Source organism: Heloderma suspectum, chromosome 12, assembly GCF_057233095.1.
Source record: "Heloderma suspectum isolate Gila_16-S chromosome 12, 16-S_ref, whole genome shotgun sequence".
Taxonomy (NCBI): Eukaryota; Metazoa; Chordata; class Lepidosauria; order Squamata; family Helodermatidae; genus Heloderma; species Heloderma suspectum.
Window position 1 is genome coordinate 17,668,961 of NC_139469.1, and position 15,244 is coordinate 17,684,204.

General features: G+C 41.4%; 1 protein-coding gene across 2 annotated transcripts in view; it reads left to right on the forward strand.

Annotated features, from left to right (window-relative positions):
- SMG1 (SMG1 nonsense mediated mRNA decay associated PI3K related kinase) overlaps window positions 1-15,244 on the forward strand; it is an 87,620-nt gene that overhangs the window by 21,467 nt on the left and 50,909 nt on the right. For both annotated transcript variants that reach the window (XM_084818603.1, XM_084818604.1), the window contains exons 9-21: window positions 819-916; window positions 1,391-1,564; window positions 2,408-2,632; window positions 3,215-3,316; window positions 4,444-4,713; window positions 5,782-5,912; window positions 6,683-6,844; window positions 7,402-7,520; window positions 8,330-8,417; window positions 8,503-8,604; window positions 11,114-11,254; window positions 12,436-12,635; window positions 13,838-14,034. In XM_084818603.1, coding sequence (XP_084674729.1) covers window positions 819-916; window positions 1,391-1,564; window positions 2,408-2,632; window positions 3,215-3,316; window positions 4,444-4,713; window positions 5,782-5,912; window positions 6,683-6,844; window positions 7,402-7,520; window positions 8,330-8,417; window positions 8,503-8,604; window positions 11,114-11,254; window positions 12,436-12,635; window positions 13,838-14,034 — 2,009 coding nt within the window. The remainder of the gene's footprint in view (window positions 1-818; window positions 917-1,390; window positions 1,565-2,407; window positions 2,633-3,214; window positions 3,317-4,443; window positions 4,714-5,781; window positions 5,913-6,682; window positions 6,845-7,401; window positions 7,521-8,329; window positions 8,418-8,502; window positions 8,605-11,113; window positions 11,255-12,435; window positions 12,636-13,837; window positions 14,035-15,244) is intronic.

Here is a 15,244-nt window from a genome sequence, read left to right on the forward strand (position 1 = left end):
CTGCCCCCTTTCCCAGACTTCACTTATAGGGCATCTTCATGTTGTGACGATTTTCTGGGTTAATTTCACATAGGTGGTATTTTGATGTAGGATAGTGGAGACCTCACTGTGGTGGTGATAATCCTTTATTAATTTCATTAAAGATAGATCATCTTGGTCTGTTTAAAATGGAATTCACTGCCTCATATGACTATACAATTAGTATGTGTTAGTGATTGTGGATGTTCCTCAGCATGCTGTCACTTAGCCAGGATTTTGATAGAAGTCTTGCTTCCTTAATCCCATAGTCCTGAACTTCAACATCCCATAGAACAAAAGGCATGTTGTGTCCCTTATGGCAGACACCCTTTTCTACAACGTCCTTTATTTTAGATGCTCTTATTTGGCAACCCTATTCAACTTCATCCTAAGTCATGTAGGGCGCAATCCTATGCCTGTTTAGCCAGAAAACAGTCGTAGCAGCATGTCCTAGCCAGCCATGCTGGGGCATGCTGGGAGTTGTAGGACCCTGCTCTGTCTAAACATGCATGGGATTGCACCCTTAACGCCTTAGTATTGGTCATAGATAAACTGTGTTTAGAAACACGCTCTTTTGCTTCTGCCTAGTTTATACATTCTTTCAGATGGGTGATTATGCACTATTTTTTGATTTCTCTCTTTAAGATGTAAGCTCTTTTTACTGACTGTTTCTTCTATCAATGGTTGATGCAAGGGAATCCCCACCATACGGAGTGTATTGGTGTTGGCTTTTATGTACCTTATTTCTAAGTGAACCAAACATACTACATGTTTTCTTTGTTCTGGTACCTTTTATACAGGCTGGTTACAGAGTCTGGAACCATTTTGGGTAGCTGACCTTGCGTTTTCTACCACACTTCTGGGTCAGTTTTTAGAGGATATGGAAGCTTATGCCGAGGTAATAAAACATTGGCCTTGATAAATGTACAGAAAGGAGTGGGATACTGGGTATTGTCAGATATTGGCTCTCTTCTTCTATATAAACTATGTGATGAGCATTGTGACTGGAGAGAAGACTGAAGTGCTTCATAAATACATCTTAAAATAATTTCTTCTGCTTGTCACCATGCAATGGCTCACTCTGTATGCTAGGAGGCAGGCTCTTTGAACAAAGACTTAGCCAAGGGGCTGAACTAGGAGGCACATCCCACTTCATCCACTTGAGCCAATCCTCCTCCTGCCTCCGCAGTGAACATTGGAGGCTTTTAGCCTGATTTGAGGAGCTGGATAAACCAGTTTCTCTCCCAAATAGTATATTTAAAGGTGTATAAAGGCCAAACTAAATGTGATTCTGTCATGTTAAAACACACAAAGCCTGCAGTTTCCAGTTAATATTTAGAACACACACTAACTCTGTGTATTCTTCATGTAGGATCTCGGCCATGTGGCTTCTGGAGAATCAGTCGATGAAGATATTCCTCCGCCTTCTGTTTCGTTGCCCAAACTGGCAGCACTGCTTCGGGTTTTCAGTACAGTGGTGAGGAGTATTGGGGAGCGATTCAGTCCTATTAGAGGGCCACCAATTACTGAAGCATATGTAACTGATGTAAGGCTCATTTTTTGTTTATGCCAGTTTGTTTGGTAAATCTATGGAAGTTAATATTTAGTAGCAGAGAGTCCAAAATTTGATGCAAAACTGATATGTTCATTCCCTGTCTTCTTCCTACTTGTTGTCCATAGATTCAGACAGTGGGTACTCCCTCTTCATCCACTAGGAGACAGTTTCTTTTCAGAAGAAAGACTTAGCTGGGGCTGGACTAAGATGCATGCCTTGTTCACATCTACAGCCAGTCTGCTTGGAAATGAAATCTCATTATTCTTCCAGTTTCCTAATGATTAACGTAGTGCCTCCTTACTTCATTTAGATCAAAATGTAATAGACCACTTTTGTCTGGTTTGAGGATCTCCTAAGCAGTGCACCTTATGTTGAGATGACAACAGTTTTCTGTTAGAAGCATGAATAGTACAGACCTCAGGAGGCTCTATGACGTATGAAATCAAAGACACTGAATATTACATGGGATTAAAGATCCACTGTTCTGTTCTTTGTTTCAATCACAGCAGAAAATAATCTACACAGACTATACCCCAGCCAAAACCAAGCATTTCTCAATCCTGTTTTCAATGAGATTAGGACCTTGAATCAGTGGGCGATGTAATCGTGCTTGACTTTGGTTGCATTGTGCCCCATGTATTCTCTATTCCAGTCTTCGGACCTCTCTTCTTACTTGATGTGCATTGAATGTTTAAATAGTGGCATTAATATTTTATGTTGAAAATGTTGGATGAGAATGGCTCCAAATGGATGTGCGGTTTTAGCCTGAGTTCAGAGGGACATGATTTACCAAAGTTTTAACTAAACTTGATTCTTTCTCCCCTTTTGTTTCAGGTTCTGTACAGGGTAATGAGATGTGTGACAGCAGCAAACCAAGTCTTCTTTTCTGAGGCTGTGTTGACAGCTGCCAATGAGTGTGTTGGTGTCCTGCTTGGTAGTTTGGACCCCAGTATGACTATACACTGTGACATGGTCATCACCTATGGATTAGATCAACTGGAAAATTGTCAGATTTGTGGTACTGATTATATCATCTCGGTGTTGAACTTATTGATGCTGGTACATACAACCCTCATAATATCTGGATTTGCTAATACAACTTTGTTCATTAAAAAGAAGACTAAGAATAGAACTCATAAGAGTGGACTGGGAAGACCTCAGTTAATACCCTAGCTTCATTTTGGGTTATAGATTAATTTCATGGCCTTGAATAAATCACTCTGTTTTTCCAATCCCAGTTTCCCATCTATAAAATATGGGAAAAGCAGGCTTAACTGAAGGGATTGTTTTGGGGAATAGCTCTTTTTGGTCAGGAGTGGGAAGAAGGTAGATCTGGTTTTACTGGTAGATCTCTGGGTGATTTTTTCCCAGCGAAAAGTTAGTAAAACTTGTACTAAATATGTTTTGTTAAACACTATAACCATGGGATGATGCTAATGGCTATGTCCTTGATGACTCCTCGACTGCTCACTAAATGTACTTTTATACATTGCCAGTTAGCCAAGTAGGAATCCTGCATTGCTACTGTAAATATCTTGGCTTAACAGGGCCAGCTTTTGGTATATTTCAAAATATATCTTTGAATCAAAGTAAAAATTTGACAAGTAAAAGTGTAATGACCAGTGCTTATTTTTTGTCTAGATTGTTGAACAAATAAATACAAAACTTCCATCATCATTTATTGAGAAATTGTTTGTACCAGAGTCTAAGTTGCTTGTGCTTCGTTATCACAAGGAAAAAGAGGTAAACAATAAACTGTTAATTTCATGTCATACTTTTCTCGACACACCTTTTAGAGTATCTATGTTTTAATGGTAAGCCACTAAATTAAAAGAGTGCACATATATGCATTCCTTTTTATTATAGACGAGTCAGTGTGCATCGGCCAGGACAGCTAGGCTAGTGAGGACTAGGGAGAAGGCCTTTTCTGTGGTGGCCCCCACTCTGTGGAATTCTCTCCCTAGTGACCTCCGCCATGCCCCCTCTTTGATGAGCTTCTGATGGGCTTTAAAAACCTGGCTGTTCAGGTGGGCATTTGGGGTGGGTTAGGGTTTTTTAGAGCGGTGTTGTTTTGTTACGTTGTTTTGTTCAGTTGATTATGTAAATTTGTTGTATTTCGTATTATTAGTATTGTATGCTGCCTAGAGTGGCTGGGTAACCGGCCAGATGGGTGGCTAATAAATCTAATAAATAAAAGAAATAAGCTGTTGTGCAATCAGTAACTCGTTTCAGACATCATGCCCAACATGGTTAAGGAAGCTTAGGTATGGTTTGGAGTGTTGTCCGAATTGACAAACCATTATTATGAATATTGCTCCACTCCTAGAACCTGCTTTACCTAGAGAAAGAAGTGAACTTAAGAAACTGTGTGCTGTGTTGGTGATTTTTAATTGAGTGGATGGAATATAGAAAATGTGTAATAAGCAGTTCTAGAAACCTTAACATTAAAGCATTCCATACTTTAGTGTAGGGGTGGGGAACCTTGGGGCTAGGGACCAAACCTGGCTCTCCAGGAGACCAAATCCAGCCTTCTAGAGTTCTCCAGATGGCCAGACTTCCTTCCCCTGGTCTTTCCTTGACCACCAATTGTTTGGTGATTTCCTGGCTTTTCTGGATTTTTTCCCCCATTCTAAAAGGTTGAAATGCCTCTTCTAAGGCTTAGTTATTGGCTTTAAGCTACAATATGCTGGTACTTTTTGTATTTCTGGCTCCGCCCCTTTTGCCTTTAGCCCTGCCTCTTTGCCTTCAATCCTGTCTGCCACCAGATTGTGGTCCCTGAGAGCTTCTCTGAGATTGAATTCAGCCTTCAGGCTGAATTTGGTTCTTCATCCTGCCTTAGTGACCTGCTGATTTTCCCCCCTGTTTTCAAGGTTGTTGCAGCAGCACATACTGTGTATCAAGCAGTACTAAGCTTAAAGAACATTCCTGTTTTGGAAACGGCCTACAGGTTGATACTTGGAGAAATGGCATGTGCCCTGAACAGTCTTCTTTGCAGCCTACAACTTCCAGAGGCTTGTTCAGAAATTCTACACGACGCTTTCAAGAACCATGTATTCGATGTAGCTAATGCAAAATTTGTTGTTATATTTGACCTTAGTGCTCTAACTACAATTGGAAATGCAAAAAACTCATTGATTGGAGTGAGTATCTCTACAACAGTAATTTGAATGGCTATTTATATTTCCAAGTTCAGGAACCTTGGTGGCTGTTAGAAATCTAAAAGCAGTTGCATCTTACATATTGTTAGGCCAGTAACTGGCAGCATTGAAGGACAACTGTCTGCCTGTTACTTGGGTGGGGAAAACATCAGTAGGGTGGGATGATTTAGTACAGCCCTCTCCAACCTCCAGATGTTTTGGCCTGCATTTTCCATTGTCTTCTAGCTGGCATGGCCACGGGAGTTGTAGACAATGGGAGTTGTAGTCCATGGGCCAGGGATCTGAAAAAGGGGTGATTATTACCATCTGGAATGAATAATGGAGGCTAATAATTTTTACTAGGGTCATAAGCTATCTAAAAAGTCTGTCTTGTTTGTTCACTCCAAATGGTAATGACCAACCCTTCTGGCCCATGGACTGTTGTAGGCCAAAACATCTGGAGGTCACCAGGTTGGGGAAGACTGGTTTAGTAATAAGCCCTTTTAGGGGGAAATCCTGTGCATGTTTAAAAGAAAAAAGTTCTACAACTCCCAGCATGCTCCAGCCAGCCATGACGTTTTTCTGTTTAAACATGCATAGGATTGTGCCCTTAATTTATTTAAACTAAATAATAAGTAGTATCTTAAGTTCACGGGCACAGTGATACTACATTACTTCATACAACAAAGAGCTGTGTGACTTCGTTTGCTTTTGGAGTTCTTTTGAACAGGAGCATTTTCTGTGTTCTCTGAGTATGGCAACATTAAGGCAGAGGGGAACTGTGTTTGCTGCTGCATTTCCCACTGATGTATACAAGTGCACATGGCCCTGCATTGCAGCTAGCATAGCACAGGAAGTGGCTATTTCCAGCCATGTGAAATGTCTGCCCCACCTCTTTGTATCTTTGCATCACGCTTTGCAAGAAATCTTAGCTACTCATTCTTGGTTTCATCATTGGGCAGCAGTTGTAAAAAGTCATGACCGTTGTTTCCTAATTACTAAATAAAGTAGGACTGATAACGATGTAATTTCTATACATTCATTGTCCTTTACAATTGCTTGCTTTGGCAGATGTGGGCTCTGTCTCCAACGGTATTTGCCTTGCTGAGCAAGAACTTAATGGTTGCACATGGGGACATTGCAGTTCACTTTCCTGCAGTCCAGTATGCCGTGCTGTATACTCTCTATTCACATTGCACCAGGTATGAATTCATTCTATAGTATAAACAAATATATTTGTTTTAGTGGAACCATTTGTTTATATAACAGAAGATCCTGTTGGTCATTTTAAACAGTGGTGCATCTATAAGTGCTTGCTGAGTTTGCAACACAACAGAGGTTGCTGTACAATCTCCATTATTTTTAGTGGGCTTCCCCAGACCATCTTTACCTGATAATAGAGGCTTCATTGTGGAATAGCTATTGTAATATACTAAGGGTGCAGTTCTATGCATGTTTAGACAGAAAAAAGTCCTACAACTCCCAGCATTTCTCAGCCAGCATAGCTGGCTGGAGAATGCTGGGAGTTGTGGGACGTCTTTCTGTTTAAACATGCATAGGACTGTGCCCTAAGGAATATCTTTGGCAGGAGTGATAGCGAAGCCTCTGCTTCTATTGGATGAGATGATGTCTTGGAACACTCACAGATATTCTGAGAGCTGGGAGAGTAAAATGGGCAGTATGTAATCTTTATGGTCAGTTTCTTCCTTTTGAGGAAAGTGAGAGAATAGGTTATCTGGCATTAGGAGCAGGAGAACCCATGTTGGCAAGGTAGGCAGGCTCAGTGAGAAGGTGGTCTAGGAGGTAGTGGAACAGGGTGATAAAGTAAGACGTGTGGGAAATACTGAAGTTCAGTTTTTGCTGTTATACTTTGTATGTTATAAAGCTGCAGACATGTGTGTTGATAACCCTCTGTGTATGTGTGTGTTCATCAGATGATATGGCTAAAAATTAATTTTGTGTTGCTCTCCAGACATGACCACTTCATATCTAGCAGCCTCAGCTCCTCATCTCCATCCTTGTTTGATGGGGCTGTCATTAGCACTGTAACCACAGCTACAAAGAAACATTTCTCTATCATACTAAATCTCTTGGGACTTTTACTTAAGAAGGATAACCTTACACATGATACCAGGTAACTAGTATTTTTTTTTCCTGTCAAAAGATAACATGTCTCTGGAAGAATAAGCGGCACTAATTAAAGATCAGTAGTATGTTTATACATATAAACTAGGGAACTTATGTTTCTCATAATATGCTCTGGGATTAGTGATGTCTTGCAGGAAGGTAGTTTATAAAAATAATAATTTTATATGCCTAAGAACTCCAAAGCCGCTCTGAAACAGCCTATTTAGTATAGAACATTCAAAACTTACAGCTTGATCCTATGCATATGTACTTAGAAGCAAGTCCCACTGAGTTCAGTGGAGTTTACTTCCTAGTAAGGATGTATAAGACTGCAGCCCTCATTTGTAAGTAACACACATACTGCTGCTAATCTCTACAATTATGATTTAAGGGAGGTTTTTTTGGCATTATTAGGTAATGGCCTAAGGCTTGGATATTTCTGATGTTTATGTATCATGTCACTCAGTCATTGTGTTCTATATGTAAACATAAAGCAACTTTGGAGGATGGGTAGATGTGTAATTTGCAGTGATCTAGAGTAACTATTGTATAATACATTTCTAGGAAACTACTAATGACCTGGGCTTTGGAAGTGGCTGTCCTAATGAAAAAATCAGAGACCTATGCACCATTGTTCTCTCTCCCATCTTTTCATAAGTTCTGTAAAGGACTTCTAGCAAACAGTAAGAATCTTATGCTTCTTTTTAATACAGGAAATGGATAAATGAAACTCCTTCCAGTTCCATTGTCACTGCTTTGGCAACACTGATAACTGCCCCTTCTTTCAACCCAGCCTTAAATTCCATTATTAACTGACAAATTCCAGAGTGGTAGCCACCTTTGTTGCAGCAAAAACAACAAAAACTCCTGTGTGCCACCTTGTACTGTGTGTAGAACAGTTAAATTTATATGTGGTGTGGTGGGGGCGGGGGCGACTCAGTAGAAAATTCAAAAAATTCTGAAACGTGCCATAAACCTCAGGGGCATTTGACTTTTTTTCTTTGAACTGCTCCCCCCTCTGTTGCATGGCAAGCTCTTCTTTGTTTCCAAAGCAAAGTGTGACATGGTATGGGGTCACATTCAAAGAAAGACATGTCAGCAATTTCACTGGGTTAGGGCAAGCTGCTAGCATGACTTTAAAAAGCGCTCACTGTCTGAAACTGAGTTCTGCTAACAATACATAACACGTCATAAGCTTAACCAGATCCTGATGTGAGGGATGTAAACTTAAGATACTATTTGTACTGGGGTATCTACTGAATTGAGGAAAGGGGCTGGAGTACAGTTTCTTATTTCTCTTTATTTTTCTTAAATAGCCTTTGATGTTGGAGATCATGTCACTTAATGATAAAGAGTGACACCTTAGGTTCCTGCGTTGAGCAGGGAGTTGGACTCAGTGGTCTTATAAGCCCCTTCCAACCCTACTATTCTATGATTCTATGTAATTATTCTGGTGGAAAATAACACTGTCTCCTTTTCACCCAATACACAGCTCTTCTGGAAGATGTCAATATTTGTCTTCAGGCATGTAGTAGCCTCCATGCTTTGTCACCTTCTCTTCCGGATGACCTGTTGCAGAGGTACTTCATTAATTTTCTGTTTCCAAGGCAAATATCACATTCAGTCATGTGCTTGCTCCTTATTTATTTTTTGTTTGCGGCACAGATGTGTTGACGTATGCCGTGTTCAGCTAGTCCACAGTGGTGCTCGTATAAGGCAGACTTTTGGAAAACTGTTAAAGTCTATTCCATTAGATGTAGTACTAAGGTAAGTAGTTTGGGTTTTACTATAATGAATAAAGTGAATTTTTGGAATAAGGGTGTCGGGAAGCTTTAAATACTATTTATTTATTTAATTTATTGACAGCATTTTTACCCTGCTCCTCAGCCAAAAAATGCCCCCAGAGCAGTTTACAAAGATTAATATTGACAGTCCCTGCTCTCAGGCTTGGAATCTAAAAGACACAACACAAAAGGAAAAGGGATTGGGAGGGAGGAGCAAAAAAAAGCAAAACTCAGGCACTAGTCCTTAGTTTTGAAGTTCTTATAGATGTTTTTTCTGGCAGGGAAGGCTGAAGCTGTTCCTTCTCTGGCCAATGTATGGGGCTAGGCTGGTCTCCCCTTTGCCATGATGTTCTTCCTGTGAGGCAGGGGGTGCAACCTCCCAGTGGCCCTTGGTTCTCTGGCCGATGAATGAGGCCAGAGCCTGCAGTCCCAGGGAACTGTTAATTCCTTCTGGCAGGGAGGGGCAAAGTACACTTCCTGCAGCTGCTCCCTCTGGCTGATGTATGGGGCCGGTTTGGTCTCCCCCTTGCCTTGGTGTTCTTCCTGGGAGGCAGGGGTGGAGGGTGCAGCCTCCCAGTGGCCCTTGGTTCAACATGGTAGGCAAATCCTTCCAGGTGTTGTATCATATTTCCAGAAAGTCAGTCCACATGTGGACAACTGAGGGCAGAAATTGACGTATTGGAGATTGCAGGACAGAGGATCTCTTGGTGGTAGGCTCTACTTAGCCTTGCAGAAAAAGAACAGGGAGTTGAGCTGTTTCTGCCCCCCCCCCCCTTAAGTAGCTCATAGTGCATTACGCTGGCTCTAATGGGGCATGGAGCTGGGCAGTGCAGAGTGTGTATGCCAACTGGGGATGTACGGACTTCGTAAAATCCGCTCTGTCTGTGTTTCGCGGATTGTCAGGTGCCTTTCGTTACGTCATCTGCCCACAGACGGATGCGAATTTTTTTTCCGTCATGCAGAAAAACTTATGTAAATATTTAGTACGTAACATTTAGTGTATTGTCCCCCATTCCATTCAGCGTTTCTGTCAGGGGAGCCTCTGAGCATAGACAGTGGCAGAGTAGCTCAGAACCGCAAAACGTGGGGGAGAAACTTTCCCAGACTCTTCCAGACAGGGAGGGACAGACCCCTCAGGTTTCAATAGTCCAGCTGGATGGAGAGAGCCTCTCTTCCCACACCCCCATGAGAGGTAGTGAACAGGGAGAGGTGGGGCTTGGACAGCCTGAATTCTTAGATGCCAGGCGCAGACGCAGGGCCAAGAGAGAGATGGCAGGGGCGGAGCTTAGACCATCTGCCTGATTGGCCCGGCGGGAACAGCTGCGCTTAGAGTCCTCACGAGAGGGAGATCCCCCACCCACCCCTTAAGTTAGGGAAGCGTGCCCACCTTTTCTCAAATGGTAGGCAACTTTCAGCCTTCCTGGTTTCCCTTTGAACTCCCTGAAGGCTTTTTTTTTGTAGACTGTGAGTTACTGACAATTAGCATCTGTATGATCCACTGAAGTAAAAGGATTAAAGAGTCATGGATAGAAGCCTCTTGTCTGTGTTTTGATTTTGCTGTTGGAGTTCAGCGGTGGGGGGAAACTTGTCTATTTTTCTACGGATTTATATGCATAAATTTTGGGAAACTAAAAAAATCCAAAAGCCCATGGACTCTGCACGGCCTGAGGGGGTCGCTCTGCAGCAGATTCCGCAGGTCGGATTCTTAGAAATCCGAGCTCATTTTAATCCATCTTGAATTTCTCCAGCATCCCTAATGCCAACCACTCCTCCCAGGACTACAGAGGAATCTTCCAGAGCGCAGTGAAAGTCTGGTAGAAGCAGCCACCAACTCCTTGTACCTGTTGGCTTCATGGAGCTGGTGGACAGGAGATCTATGCCAAGTTGCCACTGCCATACGTCAGGTTGTCACTGCCCTCTGACAGCTCTTGTCGCACAGTGGCAGACTGAAAAGAGTGGCAGGAAAGAAGGATAATGCCAGGACTGCCTGCTATTTAATATTCCTCCTTTTAAAACCATAACAATCCCAAATATAAGCAGCTGTTGCATGCTTGCTATCTATGGGTATTGGGGAAGTCTCCACAGTAGCTAGTGCACATACATTATCCACAGGCTGTCTGAGGAGCCAGGGAGGGAGCTGAATGTATTGTCCTGCTCCCCCCTCCCAATAGCAACCTATTGACCCTTTGCCAATCTGCCTCTGTGCTCCAGAATCTCTCAGGGCATGATGGTGAGGAGGTGAGCAGGGGCTTCCCCTCCTCTGTGAGTGTGAGGGATGTGTGTGACAATGCAAGGCAATGGGAGGGTGGGTTTCTTTGTGTATGTATGTATGTAGCGACAGTGCACGTAAAAGCAGAGTGCCACTCAGTGGTGGAGGGAGGGGTTGGCACTTGTCTAGATCTTATTGTGAACTTCCATGTAGATGATTGATGGAAGGGGATATGGTTTGTATGGAAGGCCTCACAAAAAATCATGCATTTTTCTCTTTGCAGTAACAACCACCACACAGAAATACAAGAAATTTCTTTAGCCATAAGAAGTCATATGAGCAAAGCTCCAAGTAATACATTTCATCCACAAGACTTTTCCGATATCATTAGTTTCATCTTGTATGGGAGCTCTCACAGAACAGGGTAAGGGCATTTTTACTTTGTAAAGGATACATAGCAGCGTGTACATTCTCTTAAAAAAGTTTGGTGTACTGCTTTTGGCAGTCAGTTGCCAAGAGGAGTGTAATTTTTTTACTACATTAAATAATTCAATCAATTTGATGCAAAATATATATTACCTTGAGGTGCAAATGGACATAGTACTTTCATTAAAGTGTAAGACAAAGTGGCCTTGGCAGTTCTTTACTTCAGCAGCTTTTAATCTTTTTCAAAATTAAATCCTTTTGAGGTCACCTAAACGTTGGACGTTGCCTAAATGTTGGACGTTGCCTGCATTCATCTTTTAACCAAAATCTTGATACAGTGTTTCCTTCTAAAGCTGTATGTCAGTCCCTATGTTCCTTAGCATGTATCATCAATGGCTGGGAAATAGCAGTAGAAATACCTTTTAAAAAATTCAGTAACATAATGCTTTTCTCCAGTATTCTGGATCTCTATTGCTCTTCCACCAAAGACCATAAAGAACATAGACTGTGATTGTCTGGCTGCTCAAATTTGGTGCCAGGAGTTTTCTGTGAGTCGTTAGTGCTATTTGTAGGTAGTGACTCAAACGTTTTCACAGGTTCTGTGTTTCAGAAGTAGGACTTGGGCTCATGTGCTCTCCACACTCTGGCACAGTCACTAAGAAGTGATTGGAAGCTTTCACTTCAGTTTTCAATTAATCACAGTTCAGTGTTAGGTCTTAATCCTAAACAGTGGTTAACCTAAAGTATGAACATAAGGTGAGCCTTCCTGGATCAAACCAAAGGCCTCTGTAGTCCTTCTGTTCCCACGACGGCCCACCAGATGCCTATGGAAAGCCGAGGGCACAGTTTGTCCAGGTTCTGACATAATGCTACTCTGCAGTTAGTTGAAAACGGAAGCGAAAGCTTCCAATCGCCTTGTGGCTGGGCCTTGCAGCTGCGGAGAGGGGATTGGGGAGCCAACAAGCCGGAGGCTCATTCTTGTAATGCTAAATCATAGTTCAGTATTACATCTGAATGCAGAGATATAGACCATAGATAAATGGTAGAGCCACGATAATTGCACAAATACTCTTTTTATAGAACTGTACTGCCCCCCCCATCCGGTTTTATGGAATATTATTCAAATATATGTAGATAATAACAGCTATACATCTGTCTTAATACTGGATTTTGTTTCAGGAAAGAGAGCTGGTTAGAAAGGTTATTTTACAGTTGCCAAAGACTGGATAAACGTGACCAATCAAATATTCCACGCAATTTATTGAAAACTGAAGCTGTTCTTTGGCAGTGGGCTATCTGGGAAGCAGCCCAATTCACTGTCCTTTCAAAGTTAAGGACACCGCTAGGCAGGGCTCAGGACACATTCCAGACAATTGAAGGTAACCTTAAAGAGCTTGTATATTCATGAAAGAGGGGTTTTTTTAGTTTTAAAATCATTGTGTAACTGGAGATAAAACATTTCCAGAATTCTTGAAAGCATGGGGAACAAAATGTGTGCTTGTTTTTTGTCTGGAGAAAATTGGAAATGTTTGGGAAAATGGAAATATATGCAGTACTTTCTTATCAAACCTGAACTTACTTTACTGTCATAACATAAACAGCATTGTTTATAACTTAAGTTAGCATATAAATGGTTACTCTTTGGCATATTTATGAAATTTACAGTGCAGTTTTACTCATTTAAATGTTTTTAGGCCACCTTTTAGGGTACGCCTCCCCAACAGACAACTGTTGTGTGTGTGTGTGTGTGTGTGTGTGTGTGTGTGTGTATATATATCTATATATCTATATATATATATATAACATATATTAATATATAAGACAACTTATATAACATAATCCTATGCATGTTTACTCAGAAGTAAGACCCAATACATTTAGATCTTACTCCCAGGCAAGCACGCACCAGACTGCAGGCTCAAAAGTTTAAATGCTCTAGTTTTATACAAGCAAAATTGTGAATATAATGAATGCTAGTGAGCAGCAAAGTGTCGCACCCTGTGTCGCCTAAGGACATTTGTTTTAGTTACTGCCATCTGAGACGTAGGAAAAAATAAAAGTTGAAAATAGAAACTCCAGTTTTTGTAGAAAACAAGGAAGTGTATTTAGACAGAAACAGTCTCGTACTCTCACAGTATTAAGGACTAGTAGTATATTTGGATATCAAGATTAACTTTATAGCATTGAAAATATTGAACTCTATACACAGGAGTTATTCTGTAGTGCTGTAGATTGTTTTACATAAAAGTCTTCATATTATACATTGTGAGTAAAACCTTTTTTTTCCTTAACAATATTTTACTTGTTCCAAAAGACAAAATATTTCATAGGTGTTTTTTGTGTGCCCCCCATCCCCCCCCCCGTTTTTCTATTAGAATCATTGAACTGGGGGACAGGAGTCCTGGGGGGATGGGGGTGTCAGGGAAGTGTGTTTTCCCTGAATTTTCCAGTTTTTTTCCTTGCCTTTCACACCTGATGATTCCTGAAATTAATGAATTATTATTTAGGAAATAATAGTTTTGGTTTGAAGATGTTAGTCTGATATCCTGTACCTTGAAATGTTCTGAATGGATGTTTCCAGGCATCATTAGAAGTCTTGCAGCCCACACATTAAACCCTGATCAAGATGTTGGCCAGTGGACTACAGCAGACAATGATGAAGGCCATAGCAGCAATCAGTTGAGACTGGTTCTGCTTCTGCAGTACTTGGAGAACTTGGAGAAATTGATGTACAATGCTTATGAAGGATGTGCGAACGCACTCACATCTCCACCTAAGGTCTGTGTCCACTGCAGCAACTGCAGTTTCTCACTTGGCTTCTCCCAATTGTTGTGGGGCATCCCCATTAGCTCTGTAGTAAACCCAGTCTAGGGTTTACTGGGGCATACATTCCCAAGTGTTTTAGTCCTTCACATTTGTTTTTAAATGAGTTGTATTTTAGATCTTTACTTAGCCTTTACTCTGTTTTTTACGGTGTATTTTATGGTTTTGATTTTTGGGAACTGCCCAGAGAGCTTTGGCTATTGGGTGATATATGTAATACATAAAATGAAATAAATACTGTTAGGCAAGTAGATTGACAGACCCATTACTCAAATTACCTTGTGACTTCAAGGGTACATTTTTCTTAAAAAGTGGAAGTCTCATTGCCCATTGTTTCTGGAAAAGATCACCTGAATAATTTTGTGTGTGTATGTGTTCGTGTTTTTACTTGAGCTTGTTATGCAGATCTACAGGAGAACGTAAGAGTTCTACTTTCCTGAAAAGCTCTGACATGCTGCTATTAGTCAAGTCTGTTTTTTAAAGAGTTCCCAGATGTTATCCCATACTACTCTTCCTTGCCATCCTCAAGGCAAAGCTACACTATGACCTAGTTCACACGTCACGGCTGCAAACTGTGGGTTATTTAACTCATGATTTGTAAGGATGTGCACCATCTGTGAGCCTCTTCTGTTTACTGTAAACATCCTCTGATCAGCAAGATTGGAGGTTGTCAGCACAACGTGTGAACGTTGACCAATAGGTTGTTTAGGCACTAAACAACACAGTGGTTAATTCATGGTTTGTTGCCGTGATGTGCAAACAGGCCTTATATGATGTGGTGTATGCTATTAGCCAGTTGCATCAAAGGAGCAGATGAGCTGAGGATGTTCAGATACTTCCATGCAACTTTGCTCCTTGTTTTTTTCTGAAACCACCATGATACCTGCCTCCTCTTTCATTGACCACTGTCTTACAGCTATCCTTGAAATATGACAACCAGTAGATGGCCCCTCTTGCCATCCTCAGCTTTTCATCCCAGACACTTCCAGCATAGGAATCGTAGGAAGCTGCCTTACACTGAGTCATGCCATTGATCCATCTAGCCCAGTTTTATCTACTCTAACTGGCAGTAGCTTCCCACAATTCTTGGATAAAGAGAGGTGTTTCCAAACCTTGCTACCTGAAATCCTTTTCATGGGAAATGCCAGGGATTTAGCCTGGGACC